Here is a 26,565-nt window from a genome sequence, read left to right as displayed (position 1 = left end):
ATATTAATAATACGGTTGCTTATTTTTATTTGCACTATACTACACATAGAATATAAATCATATTACACTTTGCACTGTTACTCCCTTTTATCAGAACTATTCACAAGTATACTGCAGAATCAGGATAGTGCAGTCTATCAACCTCCGCAAAGGAAAGTAGAGTATGTATTATTGCAATAAAGCTGCATCCAGCATTTAGACCAGTGGTTCCCATATACATATAAAATGGATTTTGTGTACTACTACTTTGAAATGTTACAGAGAGTCACATTCAGACAAGTCACATTTATGACTTATTAACTTAAAGAGAGAGAAAAAGAGAGTTTGGTCAGGGAACGATTGCTTATAACTGCTATAACAAAAGCATCTAACAGGAACTTCCTTGTTTTGCAGGATTTCCACAACATTAAACATTACTGTAAAAAGATTTTGTTTTTAAAAAAGTACCAGTTGTGTTATAAGAGGACTCACACTTATAGGTTGCTGGAATAGAAAAATAATTTACTTTGGGATAGTAACGGCATTTAACTTCACCACTCTGCTGTTGAATATTTTCCTATAACAGCACCCCCTGTCATGTTTTATGCCTTATTCATTCAACAAGCAAAAGAAATCCAAATATTAAAATCAAAAATATTAAAAACAAGAACACATGCTTTGAGCAGTTGTTTTAGTGAGTAGTATATATCCTTCTGTATTCCCCCTGCTTAAATCCACAACAATCATAACAGAAAAAAGTGGCAAGGTGACAATTATAACAATAGTAATTACAGCGATAAAGAACAATAACAGTGATTTAAAAAAAACAAGAATAATAACAGCATCAATGGCAATAATGACAATAACAGTGCTAGCGACAATAATAATACAAACCATGTAAATGAATAAATAAATAAAAAACAAAAGTATCAATAATACCAGTGACAACAATAACAGTAATAATATCAACAATAAAAACCAGATTAATGATGACAGTAAGAGTAAGAGTAAGGGGGTGAGGTGGGTTGGTGTGCATTTGTGAGTATATTTTCTAGAAGGTGCTGCTGCTTGTTGTTTACCTGTGAAGCTAGATGTGTACTTTTCAGAGTCATTTCCCTCCCTTTATCTTATTCTGTCTTTTCTTCTCTCTCTCCAGCTCCATCTCTGTCTCTCTCTCACACTTTCTCTCTCTCTTTTTCACCGAGATAGGAATTTGCAGTGAGGAGTTTTCCAGAAGCACTTTCGTTGCAGGGACTGATGTATGGGGTTTTCAGCCTTTTAAATTATTTCTATCTCTATCTACCTCTCGCTATCCCTCTCCTTGTTTCTCTCTCTCATTCTCAGCCTCACTTCTTCTCTCTGTAGTTCTCAGTCTATTCGATCAGTTCATTGGTTCAAGTAGATGTTTCACAGGTCTTGGCATAGTGAGGAGCGTTCAGCAGAGTTGTCCTCACAGGACTGCTGTAGAGGATTTCACTATGAAGAAAGGCCTGTCTCTTCAATTATTTGTTAGGGACAGTACATGGAGTTCTCTGAAAGACAGAAAGTGCGAATAAAGCAAAGAAAATATGAGGCTACGGACTGACCAAAAGATGATGCTGGTCTGGGAGCTGGTGAATGCTGATTAAGGGGAAGTCAAATTTAAAGGGAAGTAAAAGAAGAACACGTTTATTAGAATGAATTTGAAAGTGAAACCTGTGATGCAGTGAGCAATTTTGAATTAGATATTTAGTTGAGATAGTTGAGATTAATTTACATAAATATTACATATTACATTACATATTACATATTACATTATCATATTACAGCCACCAGCCAGGGAAGGTGAAGGTGCTTTGTCCAAGATCGTTAAAGCCAGCCAACCACATCCTTTCAATCTGCTGAACATGCTGTGTCAGAGGACAGTATAACACACTGAGAGGAAAGCACTATCCACCCTCTTCCACATACAGGAGCTCACAGATGCCCACGATTGGCTAGTGTTGCTGTGATTGACAGGGGAGAGAATATGTCATCCCTCCCACCCACAGACCACAGCTAATTTTGCTTTCTTGGACTTGGGCTCCCTTTAATTGCATTGTGAATTGTGAAATGTTTTTTTTATGCTTTATTATTATTTCATTAATTTTGATCAGGTTTCTTGATTCGATATCTGGGTGGTGACCATGTGACCTCATCACTTAATAAGCTAAATGGGTAAACCAAATGGCATGATACACCTATATAGTGCCTAAGCTAAATTAAATAAGCCAATTGTAAAGTTTATTATATGACGTCATTACAGTAATATGCCTAAAATAATCTAGCTTGCAGGCAAACCTGTATTTATAGTTAGCCAAATGTTGGTGCAATGTTAGTTATCTTATTAGCAAACTTGGCTAGCTACCTAACACCAGACAGCTACTCCTGAAGACGTAACATAAACGTTAATTAAGGTAGCTTCAGCACATATGTAGTTTGGTGCAGGCCAATTGAACCTTTTCTTTACTGGGAGTACAAATCACTAGCCCAGGACAAGCAAATTTGTCTTTTTTAGCTCTAACAGCATTTAAACAGACTTTAGTAGCCAATACAGATTTGCAAAAATACAACTACAGAGATGATCCATACCAACAAGAGAAAGAGACGTTGTTTGTCTTAATCTTGAGAGACCCAGTTTGTTTTATGAGAATCCGTTAGTCTTTGGAATTCAATTCTTCAAGCGGTATGGAAAGTGCTTCTATCAGCAGTACGTGCTGTCTGCCTTCCATGTATTTTTCTAAAAATAAGTCCAAATAATTAGAGAGACGGGTTAGATTGAAGTGAGAGATATTCAGGCAGTTAAAATCAGAGAATGTTTTTATGGTCCTTTTTTTAATTATGTAATGTCTGTGATTTTTTTATTTTAGGTATATAATCTCCTGCGTTCTCTAATTATTGCCACACATGCCAGAATTTGTGACATAGATTCTTTTCTGGTTTGTAATTTTTGTATCACCAGATTATTGTTGAAAGATTTATCTCAATATCTGGCAATCTGTTCTCTCATATTCCTTTTTGGTTTACTTCACAAACCTTCCTCTCTCTATAAATACTTTTACAAATACATTTAGAAAATATATAGAGTATGAGTGCTAACACCACTTCTTAATTTTGATTGGTCAGAAGGTGTTGATTAATTTTCTATAAGAGCAGATCTAACAGTAGAGCCAAATGTAATTCAAATCACAGGTTCACAGTAATACATTCAGTCTAATATGTTATCGAGACTGGTATTGCAGATGCATCCACATCATGTTAGATTAATAATAAAACAATTAAAAACTAATTAAAAACAATTAAAAATTTTGTTATTTTAACAAAGAAAAATACTGATATGGCGAAGTTTTCTTTTTTCTTTAAGGTTTCCGCCACAGCAAAGTCTTCATTTTGTGGGTTTTCAGTAACACAAGAAATTTGTACAACTGCTTATTAAAGTGCATATTACAAGTATATTGTATTCAAACTTATATAACCAATAACTATGTAAATTATAAGTGCTTTAGGATTTAATAATGGCGTATTAAATCATATATAACTTATAAATGTAAGTTATTAAAACTTTTTATTAAAGCTTATATAACCATATATATATAAGCATAAGAATTAGCTGACATAAATGATTTGTTTGTGTATGTGTGTGTATAACTTTCAAATTAAGTTTTACAAGACTGGCTAATGCAGCTCTTTAATCCCCTCCGATGTTTCATTATTTAATGCTAACACGGCCGCACGTCCTCACACTCCATTACATCGGCTTGTCTGGGGTGACACGGTGTTCAGAGGGAAACACGAGCTGACGTTTGGCTCAGAGGCGTGTAACTGTAGCGTGTAATTGTGTTCTCAAGCGGATGTATTTGCAATATGAACTCCAGCACTGTGTTCTGGATAAAGTGCTTTTTTTTTTTTTTGACTAAAACGCTCTTGGTGTGTTTTGACAGACGGTGTGCTCAGGCGTACAAACACTCTCAGGCTGTTAAAGTGAGAAGTTTAAACATGTTTGCACACATTTATTTTGCTACAACCTGAGCTCTTCTGTCCTCTATAATGAGAGCTATACAGTATAAACATGATATTATATATTAAATTCCAAACATATTACACATTATAGCACATAGTTCAGGACATAATAAAGAGAGACATTAGAAATGGTATATGTCTATACTGTGTAAAAAAGTTTACATCCACATAGGTTAAAGATATTCAATCTCAGCTTTGGCAAGTCAAATAGGGCATTTACTTTGTTCACATCAGAGGTCATTTTAAAATGATCCATTAGAGAGATTTATTTCAGCTTTAATTTAATTGATCAGAATTCCAGTGGGTCAAATCTTTAAGTACACCAAGTTGACTGTCTTTTTAAACAGAAAATGTAATAGTATAGTAATGATACAACTGAAACAAACAACTGAAAGTACCATGAGCATATGTATAAACAATAGTATGTAACTATAAAAATCTTGGGACCACACCAACTGTATTGTTCAGGAAAGTGGTACAAATAAACTTTGGTCAGAAAAGTTTAACTGAACCCCTGGAAAACAAAAAAGGAACTGGTGAAGGAGCTGGAAGCATCAGGTACCAAAGTATGTACAGTACTAAATATCCACCATTAAGACAGACCTACATTGCCATAGGTAATGTAGGTACATTGTCTAAAAAGCTGTCTTGCAAGGACGAAGCCCGTATTCTAAGAAAAAAAAAAAAAAAAAGCCAGAATGAAGTTTGCAGATGATCACCAGGCTTTTGGAGGAATGTTCTCTGGATAGATGAAACAAAAAAATTACGTTTGGCCATAACGATCAGAGCTATGTATGGACAAAAAAAGGGTGAGGCTTTTAAGAACACAATCCCAAATGTGAAGCATGGGGGTGGCAGCATCATGTTGTGGGGGTGTTTTGCTGGAAAAGGGACTGGTGCCCTTCAGAAAATAGTTGTCATCATGAAGAAGGAGGTGTGAATATTGAGTTTGAAAGTCTTTAGCCTAGTTCTATGTAAACTTTTATATGTGGTGATATATGTGGTGTGGGAACTGAAGCCCACAGGGCTGAACGTCATCACTCAGCAGACCAGAGAGAAGGTTTTAAGTTCAAGTAGGGTGACAGTGTGGTGCCTCGGCCTCTCTCGAGTTCTCTGTAAAGTAGAAAGATACAGAGAAAATGTTAGAGGTATTCACTTAACTACTGCTCTCCATTATTTGGGGACACAAGTCCTTTTTATTGCTCTTTGGCACACCCTCCTCAGTGTGGGCCAGCTGTGTGCCCCTTCAGCCAGGTGCTGGTTGGCCTTTTATAGTAGGTAGTACGTACTTACATGAAGATACATGACATTTAAATCTCCCACATTCCTTCTGGTTCCCTTTTGGTTGTTTCTCTGACTAATTGTTACCCAGTCACTGACTTTTTGTGGACAGCCTTGTCTAGTCAGAGTCACGCTTGTACTATATTTTGTTCATTTTATTATTGGTGCTCTGCAGGATGTTCAAAGCATGGTGGTGGTAGCATTATGTTGAGCGATACCGTTGACCACCTTTTCGTAATACCCTCCTTACCTGGTCACTGATTTTGGGGGATGGCCTGTAGGCAGAGTTATGGTTTTAGTAATGGATTTAATGGTGCTCCATGGGAACTTTTCCAGAATTTGTCCTGGACGTCTTTTGCTATCTCATTGGTCTTCATGATGCTGTTTGTTTAGGTATGTTCTCTACAAAAAGGTGTATTTATATTGGGCAGCATAACACTGTAATTGCCCACAGGTCATCTCCTTTCAACTAATTATGTGACATCTAATAGCAACTGGTTACACCAGAACTAATTTAGGGGTTTTACAGCAATGAGAGTGAATCCGCAATCACAAATAATTTTGCAAAATGTATTACGTCAATTTATGGACTATTTTGCTTAAATTCATGAATTATAATTCCAATTAAGTCCATTTCAGTTCCAGGTTGTAATACTACAAAATGTGCAAAAGTTCAAGACGGGTAAATAGCTACAGCTCCCTTTTCCTCCAATATAACAATTTGTGTGTATAATTTTTTTGTTTTAGCCCAATACTGTCATCTTATTTCTATATCACAAATACAAACATTAAGCCAGCTGATACAGGAAGTGAAATCACACACTTCAAACAAAAACACAGCTGTCAAGCCAGAAATCAAACAACATTTTTTCATCTATACGAATGTTGTTCCTACTGTATATAGAGATCATTGTGGAAACACACCCTTTAGTTATCATGTAAAGAGTCTAATGCCTGTCAATATTACAATGCAAATCAGGCATCTGCTGCACAGCATATGGCGTTTCATGATAGTATTCATTCTGTCCACTATACTAAATAGTCCTGACATGAACAATTTGTGACTGACTCTGCTACAGCATTCTGCAAAACACATCAGTCAACCTGACCAGATAAATTAGACGTGCCTAAAAAGTCTGATTAGGGATTCAGTGAGTGGATAACGATGCTTCAAGTCTTCTAACATGGAGTCTGGTGCTTTATTCTGCTCTGTCACACAGTCGCTCTATCAGTAATCATTTACTCTATGGCATTTAGATTAGGCAGGTTTAGACTGATAGAGTTGTGCTTGCCTCGCTCAGACATCTTCATTGCAATGGAAGTAGATGAAAGGTGACCAAAGAGGATACAGGGTTAAATATCTGTATTTTAATTTAAACCAGTTAGCCATAGCAAATCTCTTCACTTGATGCTAACTGGGCTGAACCAAATTGAACATATTGACTTCTGGTGGCCTACAGATTAGCAAAATAACCACAAAAAGATACAGTTTGGTGTCCAACATTTGCTTTTTTAGTTTTGCACTTAATCTGTCTCACCCCAAATTTGTCTATATTTAACAACTTACAGTGACTTGTAAGTCACTCACTTTTAACAACTGCTTTATCCTGGTCAGGGTCACGGTGGATCCGAGTCCATCGCAGGAACACTGGGCACCTCTGATCCATCACAGGGCACCATTCACACACACATTCACAGTTGTTAAATAAAAACACTTGCCAAAAGAATTAATGTAAATACTGTATAATAATTAACCATGACAATTAACCGATCCTTTATGGCTACCAGTCATCCTAAACCAAACATTTCTATATTTCTGTATGTTTGATATCTGTATAGATTTGTGTGCCTGACAGGTCTGAAAATGTGCTGTACCAGCTATTTTATGAATGTCACTTATTTTTTTAGTCATATTTCCCTTTTGGCCTGATCTCAGCTGAGGGACTGGTGTCATCACTTTAATGGAGCTATAAAAATCCACTTATTTGGTTTTTGGCCCAAAAACTGTCTCTGTTGATGGAGAAGTGGAAAAGTTCTCATCAGAGTGTGTGTGTGTGTGTGTGTGTGTGTGAGTGAGTGAGAGAGAGAGAGAAATCCCATCCTCAACCAATCTCAAGCTAAAGTGCTTTACAGAAGAGGCCACAGCTTTTTTGTATGACATATTAGGAGTTGCGGGAGAGGGGGGGGAAAGCATGATTTTAGATTCAAGTCAACCAGTCTAGATTTTCATATTCCATTAACGGAATAGCTTGGCCAAAGATAAAAAATGTACAGAGTGTTCCACATTATTATGAATGCAGTAGATCAGCCTAGACTTGTTTGGTGTTTGTTTTGCAGTGGAGCCATAAGGATAATGCAGCTAAAAGGCTTAAAAACTATAATGACTCAGTAACACCATACGTACAATGTATATCAATTGTTTAATGAATGTAGTAAATGACGCTGTATTAAAAACATTAAATATACATATCTAACTGGAACAAAATTATTATATATCTCACTTTGGGCCACACTTCCTGTGTGGTGAGAAAGAAAGTGATTTCAACTTCACGCTGCTGCTGCTGTTGTTTTTACATCTACAATGTCCCTTTGTCCATTTTATAGACAGCAGTGTCATGCTTGAGTCTGTTTCAGAAAGAGAACAATTCAACTAATTGTTTTTGTGGTGAGTGTGTGATCATTTAGAACGTTAACCTAATGGCTATATGCTTTCCTTACTTGTTAGCTACAGTAACCTCTTTAGCAAAACTCTAGACCTTAGACATATCTTGGCTGATTGTCCTCATTCCATTCCATTTTAACAAGAGTTTATGACTGTTCTGTTATGACTGGCGGATTGCTATGCACAAAATAGGCTTAGTAATGAAGGCTTGAGAACAAACAAGACTTAGCAATGAATATTCTTCCTGTTCTTTTGGTTTTTGGGTGCTTTACGTCCAGTCTGTTGTATCAGGCGCTTCATGACATTGATATTGGTAGACTCATCTTGTTCTTATATTATATTATATTATATTATATTATATTATATTATATTATATCATATCATATCATATTATATTATATTACATAGAATATGCCTATGCTTGGAATATGCCCAGTGCATCTATGTAGGTAATTTTAGTTCATATGACAATGTGAAATTTATATTCAAATACTTTTGTCAGCTCCCAGGCTCCATACCTGTAGCTCATATGAAAATGCAGCTGAGACACAGCTGGTGAGGATTGACTGAGATCTTGATGTGGTGCTTGCAGTGTGAATTCTAAGTAAAGGGACAATGTGTACATTTCATTTTTTTTGCTCAACTGTTCCTTTCATTCTTGGTTTCTGTTATTGTCATTACAAGAGACAAGCAATTATGAGTTTATTTTTTCAGGAAATCCTCAGCTTGTCAGTGAAAGGATTAGATAAGCATGTGCTTTTAACTCCACACACTCACCAGCTGGACTATGATGAACAAGCACAGGCTTACATAATGGGAAAAACTTCGATCTCCTCTCTGTCAACATCTTGCTGTTCCAAAGCAGTTTAAATCCCCTTGCACCAAGCATTTAATTAATCATCCTTTATTAAAAAACATCCTGATTCAAAAACATCCGTTTGGCATTTAGCTTAGCTTTCAGACATCTGCAGGCTTAGGAAAATGAAAAGATTTTTCAGTCAATGCAATGTTAATGCATTCATTCATACACTCATGCCTGCATATTTTCTGAATAAACTGATTATTTCATTAGATTATTTCATTTCTTTTACATTCATATTCATATCACCCTCAAGGAGGCCTGAATGTGAGAAAGGTGCTATATATGTAAGAAAGGTGCACGGTTAAAAACTACTAGTTTGAAATATGAGAATTGAATTAAGAGTAAGTGTGATCAATTCACATGGTAGTAGTAGTAGTGTGATCCACTACTGGACCACTGTATTGGGTGTTATAAAATCTGTGCAGTGAGTAACGTCAGTGTGTAACAACACCAGGGTCCTGGGTTCAATTCTAAGCTCAGGTGAGTGTGCACTGTTTGATTTTATTCCACACCTTTGAATATACATGATCAAACCATGTTAGCTGAACAAAAACAAATTATTAATGCTATGCAATTCATTCACGTTTAACCGATGTGCGATGTTTTTTTTTTTCAGTGGAAGAATAGTGGAGACTATTATCTTTTCCCTGGATTTCAGTGTTGGAGTTGGTTATAATTTAACAGGAAGAAAACTGTAGTATGTAAATTGAAAATATAACTAAAAATAAAGGAATTTTTTAGATATAATAAAAAAAGATTTGATAATACCTTGAGCAAGTCTTTTACAGGAAATTTTGCTGAAAAGTATAAACATTGTTCTCTTTACTCCAGTTGAAGTTAATCAGCCAAGACATGTTTTGACATCTTTAAAGGCTAAATGTAGTCAATAAAATTGAGTATACGTAGGCTCGAAAATTCAATTTAACCAGCCTGTGGATAACAAGATCCCTATGAAGATGATATTTATTGGAGATGAAATGATGCAACCCATATCATCTAATTTTTGAGAGACTAAACGCATACATTATTTTGTGATTGGCAAAAGGACAGTAATTCATACAATATTCTAAATCACATTGGCAATGTTCATGAAAAGATTTTGGGCTTGCTACATTGGCCTTGTAGATCCAGGCTAAAAAAATTAAGAAACAAATGTCAAACACCACAAGTTTTTTTTTTTTTGTCATATTGCTCCTTTAACCCTCAACTCCTCAACTCCATGCTTGAGCTGAGCTCTTTTTCATCTGTAAGTTACCTGTGAACAGACATATAATGCCAGGTGTGAAATTTTCATATGTTTACATCACAAAGAAATAAATGTCATAAATGTAAAAGCCTTAAATGCAAATATTTGCTATGAATCCCTGGCCTCTGCATTCAGATCAGATCAGGCCAAAAGACATTATGTTTAATCACACTATTTAGATTCTGTTAGGAAAAACTGTGTAGAATTGTATTATGCAGAACCGTCTGTCATTGCTGCAGTAAATGGGATTGTCTAAGTGTTTGTGTATTGTGTCTTAAAGCCCGTCTTCAAGCTCCTGAAGCGTGCAGTATTTACTTACGAAAGAGGACAGCAGAAACGCATCTTTCTCTGCCTCCTGAAATTACACTGACCCTCTCAGCATACAGGCCAATCTCACTCTCATGCACACATACTCAAAAGTGCCATCAAACACACACAAACACACACACACACTTGTCAGCTTGAATTGCTGCAGGATGGAATCGCTGTGCAGCTTAAATCTGGATCCAACTGAGTTTTTATTCATAACTGCATGTGGATGAGTTATGAATGATGAGTCAGTTAGCAAACACTAATACAATTGTCAAATAATATTACTCATCCACCACCAATCGGTTTATGGGATAAGGAAGATTTTCAAGTAGAAGCCGACAGTACAGCCTTCAATACAAGTTTGAAGGAAAGATAAACAAATACATTACTTCAGCAAACAGATGACAGCATGAAAAGAAAAACGGAGGCTAAATGCTACAGTTCTCAGTTTTAGCTAAGCTAGTTAAATAACTTTGTCTACATGATAAGCTAGAGCTAGTGTTGATAAGCATATTAAAGGTTAGTCATAACTGACCAATCTGTCGTACACCAGTTTTTGGATGGAAACACTAGCTAGTTAACTAACCTTTAGAATGCCAGTTATCTATGCTAGCTATGTTTGTCTTGTTAAAGCTACATTTTTCTCACAGCTAAAAATGTAATTTTTTAAATATTGTCTCAGTTTTACTGAATAATAACAATCACCTAAGGGAAAGATATTAATTTTTGATAAACAATTTAATAAAATAGTTTTAGTGTTTGGCTCATTCTTTGAGCCCTATGAAGCAACACAGAGCAGAGTGCTAACGACATGCACTATGTTTCCCACAGGAATTGTTTTCTTTTCACTCGCTTGCACATGATTTCAGTGCTAAATTGGTTGATCAAACTAATGAATTACTTCAATAAATCAGTGCCAGATCCAGCTGGATTGGGATTACAAACCCTCCCTTCAGTCTGCTACTGTTAAGCGCTAACGCTTTATCACTCCTTCAACGTGTCACTCACAGGTACACACACAGCTGTGGAAAAAGATTATAGGTTCAGTGGAAAACATTTGAAATTACATGTAATTTCTGCCTTTACTAGAGCGTCTCCAGAGTCATTATTCTGTAGTCGAGTGCTGTTATTTTGGTTTGTATTACCCATGATACACCACATATATTACCAGTTTTAACACTAAATGATGGCAGCGGATATGGTTTTAAAAATATAATATTCAAATGATTTTGAAATGAATTAAAACTTATAGCTATGGTTTGGACTGATGGTCTGATATGGCTAATATATTTCAGCAAGAGAGTTGCTGGACATCTGGCCTTGGGTAATATTTCCCCTGAGACCAGCTGGAAATGTACAAATATCAGTTAGCATCGACAGCCTTTACATCTCACTCAGGCAGCTGTTCATAAGAAGGTGCCTAAATTTAGATACAACTCTTAATCAGCCCCATTCTCCTCCTGCCTGTCAGTCAGGCCAAGGATCAATATTACAGGAGATCGTTTTCATTACACCACTTCTGCATATTAGTGAAGAGGGATGGCACTCTATGGGGATATTACCATTAGGTAATTAAAATGTTTTGGAGATTGCTTTTGCCTTTTTTTCCCCATTTCATAGCATGAAGAGTCTCTAAATCAGATAGCACAGCCTATTTTCTGATTCACTGCTTTTAGTTATTACTTAGGACTGATAAAGCCAGTTGATGAATATGAAGTGATTTTTTGCAATTCTGTTTTTCTGAGGTGTGCGAATACACCAACAAACTACTAAACACAGTGTCAGAGAGTGCAGAGAACCCCTATTTCCACCTAGTTACTTCAGAAATTAGTCAGGGTTTGTCCACTGTATTTGAAGATACACCCATTGACCACTTCATTAGGAAGACTATACACCTGCTCATTTATGCAATTATCCAATCAGCCAATCATGTGGTAGCAGTGTAATGCATAAATTATATACAGGTCGAAAGCTTCAGTTAATATTCACATCAAACATCAGAATGGTGGGAAAATATCATCTCAGTGACTTTGACTGTGGCATGGTTGCTGGTACCAGATTGGCTGGTTTGAGTACTTCGGGAGGGCACAGTGGCTTAATGGTTAGCACTTTTGCCTCGCACCTCCAGGTTAGGGGATTCGAATATGCACAGAGCTTGAATGTTCTCCCCCAGCTTCGGGGGTTTCCTTTGGGTACTCCAGTTTCCTCCCCCTGTCCAAAGACATGAGTTGTAGGCTGATTGGCATTTCCAAATTGTCCATAGTGCGTGAATGGGTGTGTGAATGTGTGCACGATTGTGCCCTGCGATGGGTTGGCACCCCAAACAGGGTGTCCCCTGCCTTGTTCCCCCGAGTTCCGTGGGATAGGCTCCAGGCTCCCCCACGACTCTTTGTTGGATAAGCAGTACAGAGAATGGAGGGATGGATGGATCGATGAGTATTTCAGAATTTGCTGCTCTCCTGATGTTTTCACACACAACAGTCTACAGAGTGTACACAGAATGATGTGGAAGGCAACTAGATCTGCAGGCCTAGAATTGCAACAGTACATCAAATAATCACTCTATACAACTGTGGTGAGCAGAAAAGCATCTCAGAATGCACAATATGTCAAAACCTGAAGCAGATGGACCACAACAGCAGAACTCAACTCTTGTCAGATGCTACTCTTGTCAGCCAAAAACAGAAATCTGAGGCTACAGTGGGCATAGGTTCATTAAAAACTGGACAGTTGAAGATTGGAAAAAGACCAGGTGATTTTTTTCCCAATCTTCAACTGTCCAGTTTCGTTAAGTCTGTGTCTCTGCATGATTTAATGCATTACATTGCTGCCATAAGATTGGCTGAACAGATATACAGGTGTTCCTATTAAAGTGGCCAGTGAGTGTATATGATTGGTTTGAGAGAATGTCCAACAGACAGGAGTTCCAATTTCATATCTGGAGATTTATTTGCATGCTTTCTGACCATTAGTTTGTTCAAAGGCTTTAATATAGCAAGACTGTTTAATGGTATAATAACATTTCCTTTAACATTGCCATCTGTCGGCTGAATATACGCTGCCAAACACAAAATCTGCCCTTTCTAAATGCTAAAGTACTATATATATAAAATACTATTTTAAAACCCAACACCAAAACCATAATTGCAAAATGAGCTCAAAGATTACTGGACAAAGTAACATTAATCAGTGTTTCTAAATGAAGCAGTGAATTTACCGTTTCTTTAGATTGTTTGATCACAGTACTAAAACAGTCTTGTGTTATTATGGATAAATAAATAAATGATAGCTATGAAAATAGATAGACCAAGTCACTTATATAGCATAAAATAGCAATAATTCATACATTAACAAGCAGAGCTAATGTTCAGAATGTTAACAAGAAGTGTGCATATGAGACCTTGCTTGGCCAGTATACACATTTAATTTAATTGCACATTTAAAGATTTAATTAATGCAATTTATGTATCAACAACATTGCTGGACTGTGACTTTGCTAAAGTAAGCTAACTAGCAACATTCATGCTGTTAGATAACACACCCCCTCAGTGTTTGCTAAATTAAGCTAACTAGCAACATTCATGCTGTTAGCTAACACATCTCCTCAGTTTTTAGTAAAGCAAGCTAACTAGCAACATTCATGCTGTTAGCTAATATTCTCAGTTTTTAGTAAATTGAACTCATTAGTAACATTCATGCTGTCTTGACAAGGTTATAGGCAGCATTAGCATTACCACAGTTATTTCATTGATAACAACCAAAAGAGGAGTTAATTAACATTGTTACTGCCATTTTACATCCCACATTTTATCTGTGAGAAAAATAAAGTTTGAAATGATGGTACATAAATAAAAGTATTATAATTACGTATGCTGAGAGCAACTGGCATTACAAAGATAGCATGTGCAGTGCTGCGAGACTATGTGCTTCATGAAAGCTGAGAAATATTCATGCATATAAAGCTGAGGAATTGCTTATGTGATTAAAAAGGCATTTATATTCAAAGGCTGATTTCTTTGTAACAAAAAGTCAATCTTCCTTTACGGCGTGTCTGTTTACCCCAAAGCTGTTTCACCCAATAATAGAATTATAGTCATTAATTTTAATGTCAGCGCAAAATGGAGGTCTAAAAATCAAAGCCTAATGATATTGTAGATATTGGCTGAGGCTTCTCATCCACATGCAGTTATACAAGTTTTTGTATATAAAAAGGTATGAAAAAAATTAAAAACTATAAATAATTAAACGTAAAAAAAAAATCCTGACTATCAAGAAAAAATGAGTTTTCTCGTGCATTTCGTATGCTGAACATGACTGGGCTGTGCTGTTTTTTTTTCCCATGCCATTTCTTACAGTTAATATGCCATATAAATGCTTAGCCAGCTAACTTACACCACAGGTCCTATATTCTTTTAACATGATTCTTTTAACAGGATGAACATCTGTTGATAATGTAGTTTGGAATGTAGCCCATGTTGGTTTGTATATGTCTGAATGGAAAAGCTGTATATGGTAACAGGGTATGATAACAGGGAATGGATACCTATTGTTGGAAAAAAACAGGCCCATAAAATGCACATCAGATCAGTGACATTTCATGTCATAGGCAATTTCCAAAGGCATCAAATAGGTCATAGGTCAAATTGCATCAGAAAATGTGCTATAAAGCAAAGAGCAGAGTTTCATGTTGTTGAGTAAATATGGAGCCATCCTGACAGATGTGTAAAGAAACACGAACATTTACTAAATGAAAAAAAGCCCCATGGGAAATACCTTCGTGGAGTAAATGATGCCAAATGCCACATTATAAATCAGTGCAGTAGCCAAGCTCACTTGACCTGAAGGTCACAGGTCCATTGACTTCCTGCCATTTTGATTATTGCTGAGAGTAAAATATGGAAGGCCTTCCAAAATGGTCGATATTCCTACAAGCAACATGCATAGGGAGTATAGAGATATGTGGTGGGAAGGGAGTGGAGATGATGTGAGGGATGCTGTAAAGAATGAAGGATGGGGGCAGAGTCTCATGCCACATCTAGTATGCATGTACCTTGTTGACTCAGCTACTGTTCATGTTGACATATTGTAATTTCAGGTCTGACAGGTGGCTCTGTTTTGACTGACAATCATTCCTGATCACGCATTGCAAAGTGTGCAAATGCTGAAGGCATCCATGAGACCGAGGTGAGGAGGGGAACCTAGACACAGATCCCAATCAGATACTGTAACACCCCCTCCAACCAATCATCCTTTCTTGTCTTTTCTCTAAAAAAAAAAAAAGAAACTGAGAGCTGCATATGATGAAATCAGGTTGGGACCCCAGAGTGGCACAGTAACACCCCAAGCCGATAGTCGCCTGTAGTTTTGGGTCAGCCCTTATCAGCACCCAGTCGGCTGATTGAGCATTTCGAATCAGAGTCAGAGGAGAGCTCTCTGATTGACTGGTCAGCCGGGCAAATCAGTGCAGGAGAAGAGAAACAAATGCTGTCAAGAGTCACATATACAGTATCTCTCATTTTCCAACTTCTGCTCATGCGAGCCACAGTTTATTTTAAAAATGTGTTCACGTTATGAGCATTTACATTCATTCATTTAGTCATTCATCTTCTATAACCCCTTTATCCTGGTCAGGATCACGGCAGATCCAGAGCCTATCCCTGGAACACTGGATGCTGGGAGCAATTTAGTGTAGCCAGTCCTCCTACTGGCATGTTTTGGGAGGTGGGAGGAAACCAGAGAATTGGAGAAAAACAACATGGACATGCAAAACTCCAAATAGACAGTAACCCGATCTTAGGATTGAACCAGGGACCCTGGAGATGTGAGGTAGCAATATTACCTATTTCACACGAAAAGATAGAAAATATAGAAACTACTGCCCCCACCTGGTATGGAGCATATCAGCAATCACATTTCCTCTTCCAGTTAGGCTTGAAGGTGGAAAGGATTTATGATCCCAATATTCAAAAGGCAGTTTATACTCACTTCGCCATGGAGCCTGGTGATAATCTCTTGCTTGAGGACTTGAGGTATTGAGGTGTATGTTGATTATTTTTTACGGGGTTCATGGAGGAAAATGGAAGCTTAACCACCAGGTGTGACACATTTGAAACATCGCCTCAGAATGAGATTTAGACATACTTGACAGCTTTAAAGATCACAGCTCTTCTGATGGCAATTGAAACCAAAAATTATGTATATTTTAAAATTTTGGCATATATGCACAGTTTACAATTTTTTTTTATGATTTTGTCATCTTAATTCGTTTTAATCATTTACCAGTAGCTAACGACAAAAAGCCAAGTAATGTCACTTATTTTTCCACTTCTAACATTGATTTTACCATGTTACATTTGTTTTTTTGTTTTTTTTTTCCTGTGGCTGAATGTTAAATGGCATGTGCTACATACAGTATATCCTACTACATAGGGTGTGCAAGGCAGTTATGTTCTACCCTAGAGGTCATGTTTTTAAAATGCTAATTTTTAATCAATACAACATAATCTTTCATTCAGTGTTGATGCCCGTTGTGAACACATTATTATTTTCATTTTAACAGAACTTAACCTGATGATAACACACAACCATTCACATTTTCTTACAGTGCTCTTTGAGAATTCACTTCACATTCAAGAAATCTTTGGATGGGCAACAGGTCCATATTAGAACCGGTGTGACAGTTTTGCCAATGATACAAATGAAAATTCCAATATTCAGAACTATTGGCAGAGATCATTTTATACAGTCATGTAGACACCAGCAGTTTTAGTTAAACAGGGCTTTTCCAAACCAGATTACTGGGGTTTGGTCAAAAAAGGACAATGTATGTCTGGATACACTAGGTTTTGTCTATTGTTATGATATACTCTATATTTTATATGTAGTACAAGGAATGAAACATGATGTGGCATGCTGTTATAGGAAAATAATCAATGGAACCACAGCAATATGTCATTCATTCACTCATTCCCTCATGAGTCTCTCTTTTTTTTTTCTCTGTCTTGAAGTTAATAAGACAAAAAAATGCAGTTTGTCATGTTACTAAGAAGCTGGAAATCCCTTTGTCCTGAAGACTTTCTTGCAGTGGAAAACGTAAAGGAACAGCTTTACTTCTGACACAGCTCTGATACTGGAGACTACTTCCAAAAAATGCTAAATATACATCTTCTCACAAAAGAAAACTTCACATATCAACAAATGCCTATTTTTTAAATCTGTTTATATGGATCATCAGCCATCCCTGTGTTTTATTATCTATCAAGGAGAAACTGGGATTTTCTTTCTTTCCCTGTTCCCACAGTCTGTTTACAACAGTAACTGAGAATCTAAGTTCATATTTAAGAGGGATGGAGTGCAAGTGTGAGGTCTGGTTGTGAATGTCAATGCCCAAGTCCTCGTTCCATTTTCGCTCTCCTTCCCTCCTTTGATCACACGTTTCATCTTCATAGAGCCCATGAACTTCATTTGATACGGCAAATTTCTCTCTTTCTTTTTTTTCATCTCTCTCACTCTTCTTGCCTTGTAATATAATGTTTTTCATTATTTCATTATTTCCACTGCAGAGCTGGTTAGGCTGTGCCGGGTCATGTCCCATTCTGCATTTCTAGTGTAGTCGTGAGCAGAGTGAAGTGAGGTGTTCATGCTGTGGGTTTTGGAAACTGGTTCATGTTTCTAAATTTACAGTTGTGTTCCTTTTCTTGTCCTGTACTGCATATTTTAGTGTTTTCTGCACCAACACACCTGATTTAATATATCAGCTTATTAACACATTCTTCATGAGCTTAACATGGGTGTGTAACAGTGTGTGCTATACTATGCTATTGTGCTACAGAGTATATTAGGTCAGTTTCTTTTTTCCGATCCAACACACATCCCTGCAGCAACTGAAACTGGACAGTTGAAGACTAGAAAAAACATCCCATCTTCAGCTGTATGTATGATTTTTTTTGCATTGCACTGCTGCCATGTTAGTGGCTGATTGGGGAATCAGCTCTCCAGTCATTTATACAACAGACTCTAGAATTTACACAGAATGGTGCGAAAAACAAAAAACACCCAATGAGCAGCAATTTTTGGGTAGCTTGTTGAGAGAGGCTAGAGGAGAATAGCCAGACTGGTTTGAGCTGACAGGAAGGCCACAATAAATTAAGTAAACACTCTTTACAACCGTGGTGAGTAGAAAAGCATCTCTAAATGCACAACCTTGAAGTGGATGGGTTACAAAAGCAGAAGACCACATCAGGATGCACTCCTGTCAGCCAAGAACAGGAAATTGAGACTAGAGTGGGCACAGGTTCACAAAACTAGACAACTTAAAAACATAAATTACTAGGTGATAATTGTCCAGTTGCAGTGAACATCTTTTTTTACATACAGTATATTGAAAAGTATTGGAATAGCAAGGCCAATTCTTTTGTTTTTGCTGTAAACTGAAGAAAAGCAAGCTATTTTGAAGCTGAGAAAAGAGGGACAATCGATTGGCATAGCCAATACAATAATTTGGAATGTCCTGAAAAAGAAAGAAACCAGAGCTGTACTAACAACCACATATTGAACAGGTTGGCAAGGAAAAGAACAGAAGCAGACAACAGAAACATTGTGAGAGCTGTGAAGAAAAACCTAAAAACAGTAGTCAGTGACATCACCAACAACCTCCACAAGGCAGGGGTGAAGGTATCACAATCCACCGTTCAAAAAAACACTTCAAGACCAGAAATATAGAGACCATACCACAAGATGCAAGCCATTCATCAGCAGTAAGAATCAAAAGGCCAGATGGGAATTCGCAAAGAAATACAGAGATGAGCCGCAAAAGTGACATCTACCAAAGTGATGGAAAGGCCAACTTTGTCATATAAATAGCTTAAACAATTAACATAGTAATACAACTAGATTATGTTTGCAAAGTCTATTAGCCTGCTATTTTAGCTTTTGATTCTTCAAGTTAGGCTAAGCAATACCCCAGTGACTTTACATGGATGCGTACCCATGAAATGTCTTGCCACAGCACTTAAAATATTACATAAAAACATTTTATGTAATATTTTATATAAAAAAACACAAAAACATGTGTTCTATTGTTCTATATGTTCTATCTAACTTATTGTCACACCTTTTTTATCCACACCACAACTTTCACACCTTAGAGTAGTGGAAACACTTTTTTTTCCCAGTGTGTTTTCACTGGTGCTTCCAGTTAGGTGTTCAGTTCCAGGCTGTGGCTGTCAAATGGAAATAGATTATGTTACAGTAATAAATGTCCTTCCGTCACTACGCACAGGGACACCCAGGGGTTCACATGACTGCACAGAGGGGACAAGCTATTTTTCCCCCCAAATCAATCTATTACTCTGTGTGTGTGTGTAGGCAGCAGAAACCTGCCATGAAAATCCAAACATATTCCCACCATAACAGCCTCATCTGCTGACATATTTATTTGAAAATGGAATTCATTTCAATTATAAACTTTTATTACTTTAATGAATTACTTTGTTGTTCTTGATTTGGCAAAGTTTTTATGCCAGATACCTTTCCTGACGCAACCCTCCCCAATTTTATCCGGGCTTGGGACTGGCACTGGGAGTGAACTGTCTTGGGGTTGGTTCCCTGGCTGGGAACTTTAATGAATTACCTTAAACACTTCATTCATAATGCCTGCGTCAGGCAGCAGGGATGCATGAATGCAGGTAATTTATTGTGAAAAGTACAAGCAAAACAAACAGGTGGAGGGGTCCTGGACTACCAGGTGAAAAGTCTCTCTGCTGATGGGGGCCCTTAGGCTGACAAGGTCCATAGGGAGCGATACCCTTAACAGAACAGGCAGGAGACATGACATCCTCCGCCGAACAGCGAGGCAGAGTGACATCCTCGGCATAGCTAATGGGTGGCGCTATGTCCAAGGCAGAGTCCAAGAGTGGCACGATGACCACCGTGAAGCAGGTAGGAGGAGCGATGTCCACAGCGAAGCCAGACATCCTCTGGTTCAGTCACAGCCTGGTCGGGAGCCCCCTCCTCATTTTCATTTTCTCAGAAAGCGCATGGCCTCGAGCCATTCCAGCATGGCACTGATCCATACCCTCCGCACCTGTAGTTCCAACATCAGGCAGTTCCTGTCCAGGAGTCCCTGATGGGAAAAAACAAAAACACCTGCTGCATCCATGGATTGATCAAGCTATCTGTCAGGCAGCAGGGATAGACAGATGCAAGGGCAGGTTTTTTATTGTGGAAAGTACAAACAAAAAAAACAAAACAGTAAAAACAAGAACCATCAACATGAACTATGAATATTAAGCAAGACGCGTACAGACTATAAGCGATACTGTGGCACACACGACAACAAACAACAACAAAAGCTTGACAATGAGACACTGAAAAACTGGAACAAGGCATAACGAGAATCAGGTGAGAGTGGTTACTTAGGCATGTGACATGGTCCTGTGATATGCTGGGGCTGATGGGTAATGTATTTCTGCGCCATTTGACACTACCATGACATCCTGGCACAAACATATATGCGGTACATAGATGCTCATAGGTTCTTATGTATTATAGTCTACAAGGCATCAATATATGACTGCATGATATCAGGTTACAACAGGTTATGATATCTGTTTACACACATTCCCACATATAACCCTAAGAAACACTTAGTGGTAGTATGAAAGAATGTTTGTTATATTGAATTATATACATACTGTTGTTAGTACAGGTACTATAGCATAGTCTATATACTATACACCAATCAGCCATAACAGTAAAACCACTGACAGGTGAAGTGAATAACATTGATTATCTCGTTACAATGGCACCTGTCAACACTCAAAAAATGAACTTTCACTGTTGTTAGTTTCACTCAATCCACCCTTGTTCAAATTACTTACAGACTCATGTAACTACATGAACTGTGTTGTTTCTACTAAAAATGAATGTTGTCAGCTTTACTTGAATGTCTTTTGTACAACTAAATTGATATTTGTAGAAACTACTCAACAAAGTTGCATGGAACCACTTGACAGTCAGTTCTCGAAGTTAATATGATAGAAGCAGGAAAAATAGGCAAGTGTAAAGATCTGAGCGACTTTGACAAGAGCAAAATTGTGATGCCTAAACGACTGGGTCAGTGGGATGTTCCTGGTGTTCAGTGGACAGGGTCATGGGTGCCCAAGACTCACTGATGCGCATGGGGAGCACATGGCTAGCCCGCCTAGCCCGTTAGCCCGTCTGGTCCGATCCCACAGGAGAGCTACTGTAGCACAAATTGCTGAAAAAGTTAATGCTTGTTATGATAGAAAGGTGTCAGAACACACAGTGCATCGCAGCTTGCTGTGTATGGGGCTGCGAAGCCGCAGACCAGTCAGAGTGCACATGCTGACCCCATCCACCGCCGAAAGCACCTACAATGGGCATGTGAGCATCAGAACTGGACCATGGAGCAATGGAAGAAGGTGGTCTGGTCCGACGAATCACGTTTTCTTTTACATCATCTGGATGGGTACATGTGCATTGTTTACCTGGGGAAGAGATGGCACCAGGATGCACTATAAGAAGAAGGCAAGCAGGGAGGCAGTTTGATGCTCTGGGCAATGTTCTGCTGGAAAACCTTGAGTCCTGGCATTCACGTGGATGTTACTTTTACACGTCCCACCTACCACGTACCTAAACATTGTTGCAGGTCGAGTACACCCCTTCATGTCAATGGTATTTCCTAATGGCAGTGGCCTCTTTCAGCAGGATAATGCAAGCGTCCACACTGCAAATTGTTCAGGAATGGTTTGAGGAACTTGACAAGGTGTTGACATGGCCTCCAAATTCCCCAGATCTCAATCTGATCAGGCATCTGTGAGATGCGCTGGACAAACAAGTCCAATACATGGAGGACCCACCTCACAACTTACAGGACTTAAAGGACCTGCTGCTAACAACTTATTGCCAGATACCACAGCACACCTTCAGAGGTCTCATGGAGTCCTTGCCTCAATGGTTCAGAGCTGTTTTGGCAGCACGAGGGGGATCTACACAATATTAGGCAGGTGGTTTTTAATGTTATAGCTGATCGGTGTATATAGTCATAGTCTGTGTTATAGTTCAACATGTTAGTGTCTAAAATATTCAGATCTTATAATGCATTATATAACATGATATTATGAAATAATGTGCTCGTAAAATGCATTATAAAGTATTATGCAACTGTAGGTAACTATAACAACTTACGAGCATTAGTTTATATTACATATGACATACCATGTTATAAATGCATTTATAGCACATTATGATTGCAGGAGGTGTTATCGTGTATTATTAATGAATGTTAACAGCAGTGCTACACTATGTGCTCATATCGCATAAACCACAAGAGATAAAAAAAATGTATTCTTAGACAAAGAAATATCACAAGGAGACAACAGCATCGTTAGTATTTCGGATTCATTTTTATTAATTAACCCACAGTAATGTTTTGTTGTCATTGATCTTTTATGTCAACGATTTGACTTTTCTTAAATGTCTTAAAAGAAACAACAGCAAAGAAAAACAGACATTGAACAATATAAAATTGTTAAACCCTCTGCTGTAGTATTCTGTAAGATATCAATATCGTCAATTCTAGCCTTCAGTAAAGAATTTCAGTGCTGGCGAGCTGGAAACATGGTGGTGTGAAAATTTCTGGCAGTTGCCTAGTGACAGACCTCTACTGACCCCTAATGACAGACGCATTTCCTACATCGAGCAACTAGGGTCATTTGTCCAAAACCTTTAGGAAGAGTGCTTCAGCAGACCTGTGATAGGTACACAAAAATATCGTATGGGATCTTAAAAACATTAAATATGGATTTTTTTAAACCAAGGACTATGTACTATAAAATACAGTAACTCTAATTAATTATAGTGAATGAAAATTCACTGAATATTCAGGTAGTAATTATAGTACTATGAATATTCAGATATTATTTGTTCAGTATTTGACTTTCATTCTGACAGTCCTATTGTGCAGCTGCAGGGTCTCATCATGTCAGGCTGCAGTTCTGAGCTGCTTTCATTGCTTTTTGTTTACATTGCCATGTGCTTTTATTTCTGTTCTACTCCTGTGTATGCCTGTTATTGGTATGTTACCTGATTGTGTCCACCTATTCTGTGTTTGTCGTTGATTGTTTTGTCTGTGTACGCTTGCCTGCTTCTTTGTTTTGTTGCAAAGACTTGTTGTAAGCTATTGTGGTTTTCTAAGCTGTAATTTTCTAGTACACCTTGTACCTGTTTTTGTTTCTTCACCTTGTTTCCTGTTTTTGACTCTTGCCTGTTTTCTCTGTCTTTCGATTATGGATCACTCTAATTTGTTGCGTCTGCCTGTGTATTGAATCCCACTATGGATTTTAACTGTGATTTTTGGATTAACTCACACAATACATTTACACACTTCTGTCCTGCCTTCACTCACTGCATGTTACACACCAAATAAAACCAAATTCCACACAGTTGCCATTTTTCACATAGCATCATGCTAAATTGTGGCGGTCAGTTTCCATTTATCATCATGTTTGGTCAAATTTATGTTGCTTAGCTATGTCTCTTATGCACTGCTTTTCACTAAATAAAGCAAGAATCAAAGAGAATTCACACAACTTCACTGAATAAAAATACCATATTTTCCAGACAATATGTTTCTCGACGTAGCTCCATTGTTTACTTCATATTAAAGGTACAGCTAGTTATTTTTAAATGCATGTCTAAATCGGTAACAATGATATCATTTCAAATATAACTTTGCAATTACACTATATGACAAGATTTGGCTCATTTCTTTGTTTTAGGCTTCTGTTTCCATTTTTCTGGCCTGGAAATGAGCTTTACCCCCCAGTTGGAACAGAACTGCTCAGCTCTGCCCCATTTCCTTAAAAAAGGACAACTCACCAGGCATAGAAAATGGTTGTCAGTGTTTTCACTGCAATTGCAATTCACCTCACAGCCACAGTGACTATTTGCTATGCCGATACAGGAGATACTAGAAGACTACACTTTTCTGCTATTTCAGATAAAGCAGTGGTCAGGGGAAAGGATGCAGGTTGTAAAAGCAGAGCATTTGCCTATGGTAGCATAAGTTTTGCTTTGCACTGAATTTATCTAGGTCAAATTTAATCAATTTTAATTCATGATCACAGCGAAGCAAAAGTCTGGTATGACTACTATTTTAATAATTAGTAGCTCCCTTTTTTTTTTTTCCAACCAAAGAGACCCCAGACTTTTGCTTTGCTGTGATCTTACTGTTGCCTGGTACACATCTGGGGAAAAAATAGTCTGGTAAAATTATGGTAAAATTCTGTTTTTGTTTCTTTCTGCCTATTAGGATATTCTTGTTATCAATGTAGGCACTTCTGAACCTGGAAAATATCTCTCTAAGTCCATCCCTAGGATAATGTTAATATTGGTCAGTGTGGTTATGGGCTTTTCAGTGTGATGTTATTGCAGTAAAATGCCTAGCATAAAAACGCCAACAAATAAGCATGTTACTTTGCATTTTGTACTTGCTGCATCTTATAATCCAGAAGATGTGGTTAATGCTTGTAAATTAAATGTAATTAATTAACTCAGTTTTCTGATTCCTCTCAGGTTCTGCAAAAGTTCTTAATGTTTTGTTTTGTGCTCCCATTCAGAATCTTTCAGGATGATAAATTATGGTACTAAAATGCATCAGCTAAGGACATAAACAGTCGCCTTTAATTTGACAGCCTTCAGTCAAGCTGCACAATCATGACTAACATGATAATTACGGTTTACTCAGTATTGTAATCATGGTCATTTATCACAATTATTTAACCAATTTACAAGCAACATATATTATTGAAATTTATCACTGTTTTATCAAAAACACTTTTTTGACAGGACATTATAAGTAGGGATACCTTCAAATGTACAAATATGTGAATCACAATAAGACCGCTCCTTAGTTAGATTAGTTATAAGGTAAAAGAAAATAAAGGAATAAATAATTAGATAAATAATTAGAAAAACAAAGAAAGAAAGAAAATAATAAAGTGAAGACTTACAAAGTACTGGAGAAACTGGAGACTCCTTCTGTAGTTGTTAAATAAAAGTCTTCTTACAAAACTCGTTACCTTATCAATGATTATATGTTGTTCTTTGTTCTTTTTTTTCAATCTGTTTATTGTTAGACGTGGATTATGTGGAGCATCACACATGTGATTTGCCTTACAGCTGGCACTACTGTCAGAGCTTGTGTTATTAATAAACACCTTCTGGCCAATCAGATTAGAGAATTCAATAGCCCTGTATTATAACAACAATTAATACATATAAATGGGAAGCTCAGTTTAAATATGATGAATATTTAAATTGTAATGTCATATTTAAACTCAGTTTAAATATAATAAATTTTGCACCTGTAACCTCAAGTACATTTTCAAGTATTCAGTTGAACACAAGTCATTGATGCATATTGTGTTTTCTTGTCTTTTAGATCCTGACTTTAAAGACATGGGAGTCCCCAAGCCTCTTCCCGGTATGTATCGATCTTTCATTCTCATCTCACTGCCTTCCAGCTCACACAGTTCATTCTTTTGACTCTTCTAAAACAAACCTCTCTCTTTCTTTCTTGCTGTAGCATGTGAGTTTGAGATGAGTGGACCCGAAGGCATCATTGAATCACAACAGATAATCAGAGATGGTAAAGCTTTACAGACGGAGGCCGTGGACTGCAAGTGGTTCATCCGAGCTCCTCCTCGCTCTAAGGTTAGCGCTGTTTCTTTTCAGCAGCTCTAAAACATTACTTTAGCCAGGAATGAAATAAAAACAATGTTCATCTTATCCCAAATTTAAGGAAAGCTTGTAGCCGTCATGTTAGCTTCATGCAAACTACATACCTACACAATGCCTCAGTGTGTTTCTTAGTTCACCAATATTATTTGTGCATAAAAGTTTTATAAAAGTCTGTATAAAAATTTGAATTACTAATCAAATTCTTATTCACGACTAACATTTTAATTTTATCTATTGCTTTAGAGCAGTGTCATATTTTCAAACACTCAAATTTCTGTTAAGCACCTACGCATCACATCATGGTTTGATTTAGCGGTTGATTGAGGGATTGAAGGCGTAAGAAAAGAAGAGAGAAAAGGGACTGTTCTGCTTTGAAGCTTTCAAAGTCTTTCAAATGTGAATGGCTTCAGTACTTCATAT

General features: G+C 37.3%; 1 protein-coding gene across 1 annotated transcript in view; it reads left to right on the top strand.

Annotated features, from left to right (window-relative positions):
• The window catches only part of neto1l (neuropilin (NRP) and tolloid (TLL)-like 1, like), a 101,637-nt gene that overhangs the window by 42,467 nt on the left and 32,605 nt on the right, over nucleotides 1-26,565 (top strand). The window contains exons 5-6 of the mRNA XM_026937887.3: nucleotides 25,847-25,888; nucleotides 25,991-26,118. Coding sequence (XP_026793688.1) covers nucleotides 25,847-25,888; nucleotides 25,991-26,118 — 170 coding nt within the window. The remainder of the gene's footprint in view (nucleotides 1-25,846; nucleotides 25,889-25,990; nucleotides 26,119-26,565) is intronic.

The sequence above is a fragment of the Pangasianodon hypophthalmus genome, chromosome 22 (assembly GCF_027358585.1).
Source record: "Pangasianodon hypophthalmus isolate fPanHyp1 chromosome 22, fPanHyp1.pri, whole genome shotgun sequence".
Taxonomy (NCBI): Eukaryota; Metazoa; Chordata; class Actinopteri; order Siluriformes; family Pangasiidae; genus Pangasianodon; species Pangasianodon hypophthalmus.
This window is presented reverse-complemented; position numbering and strand designations above follow the sequence as displayed.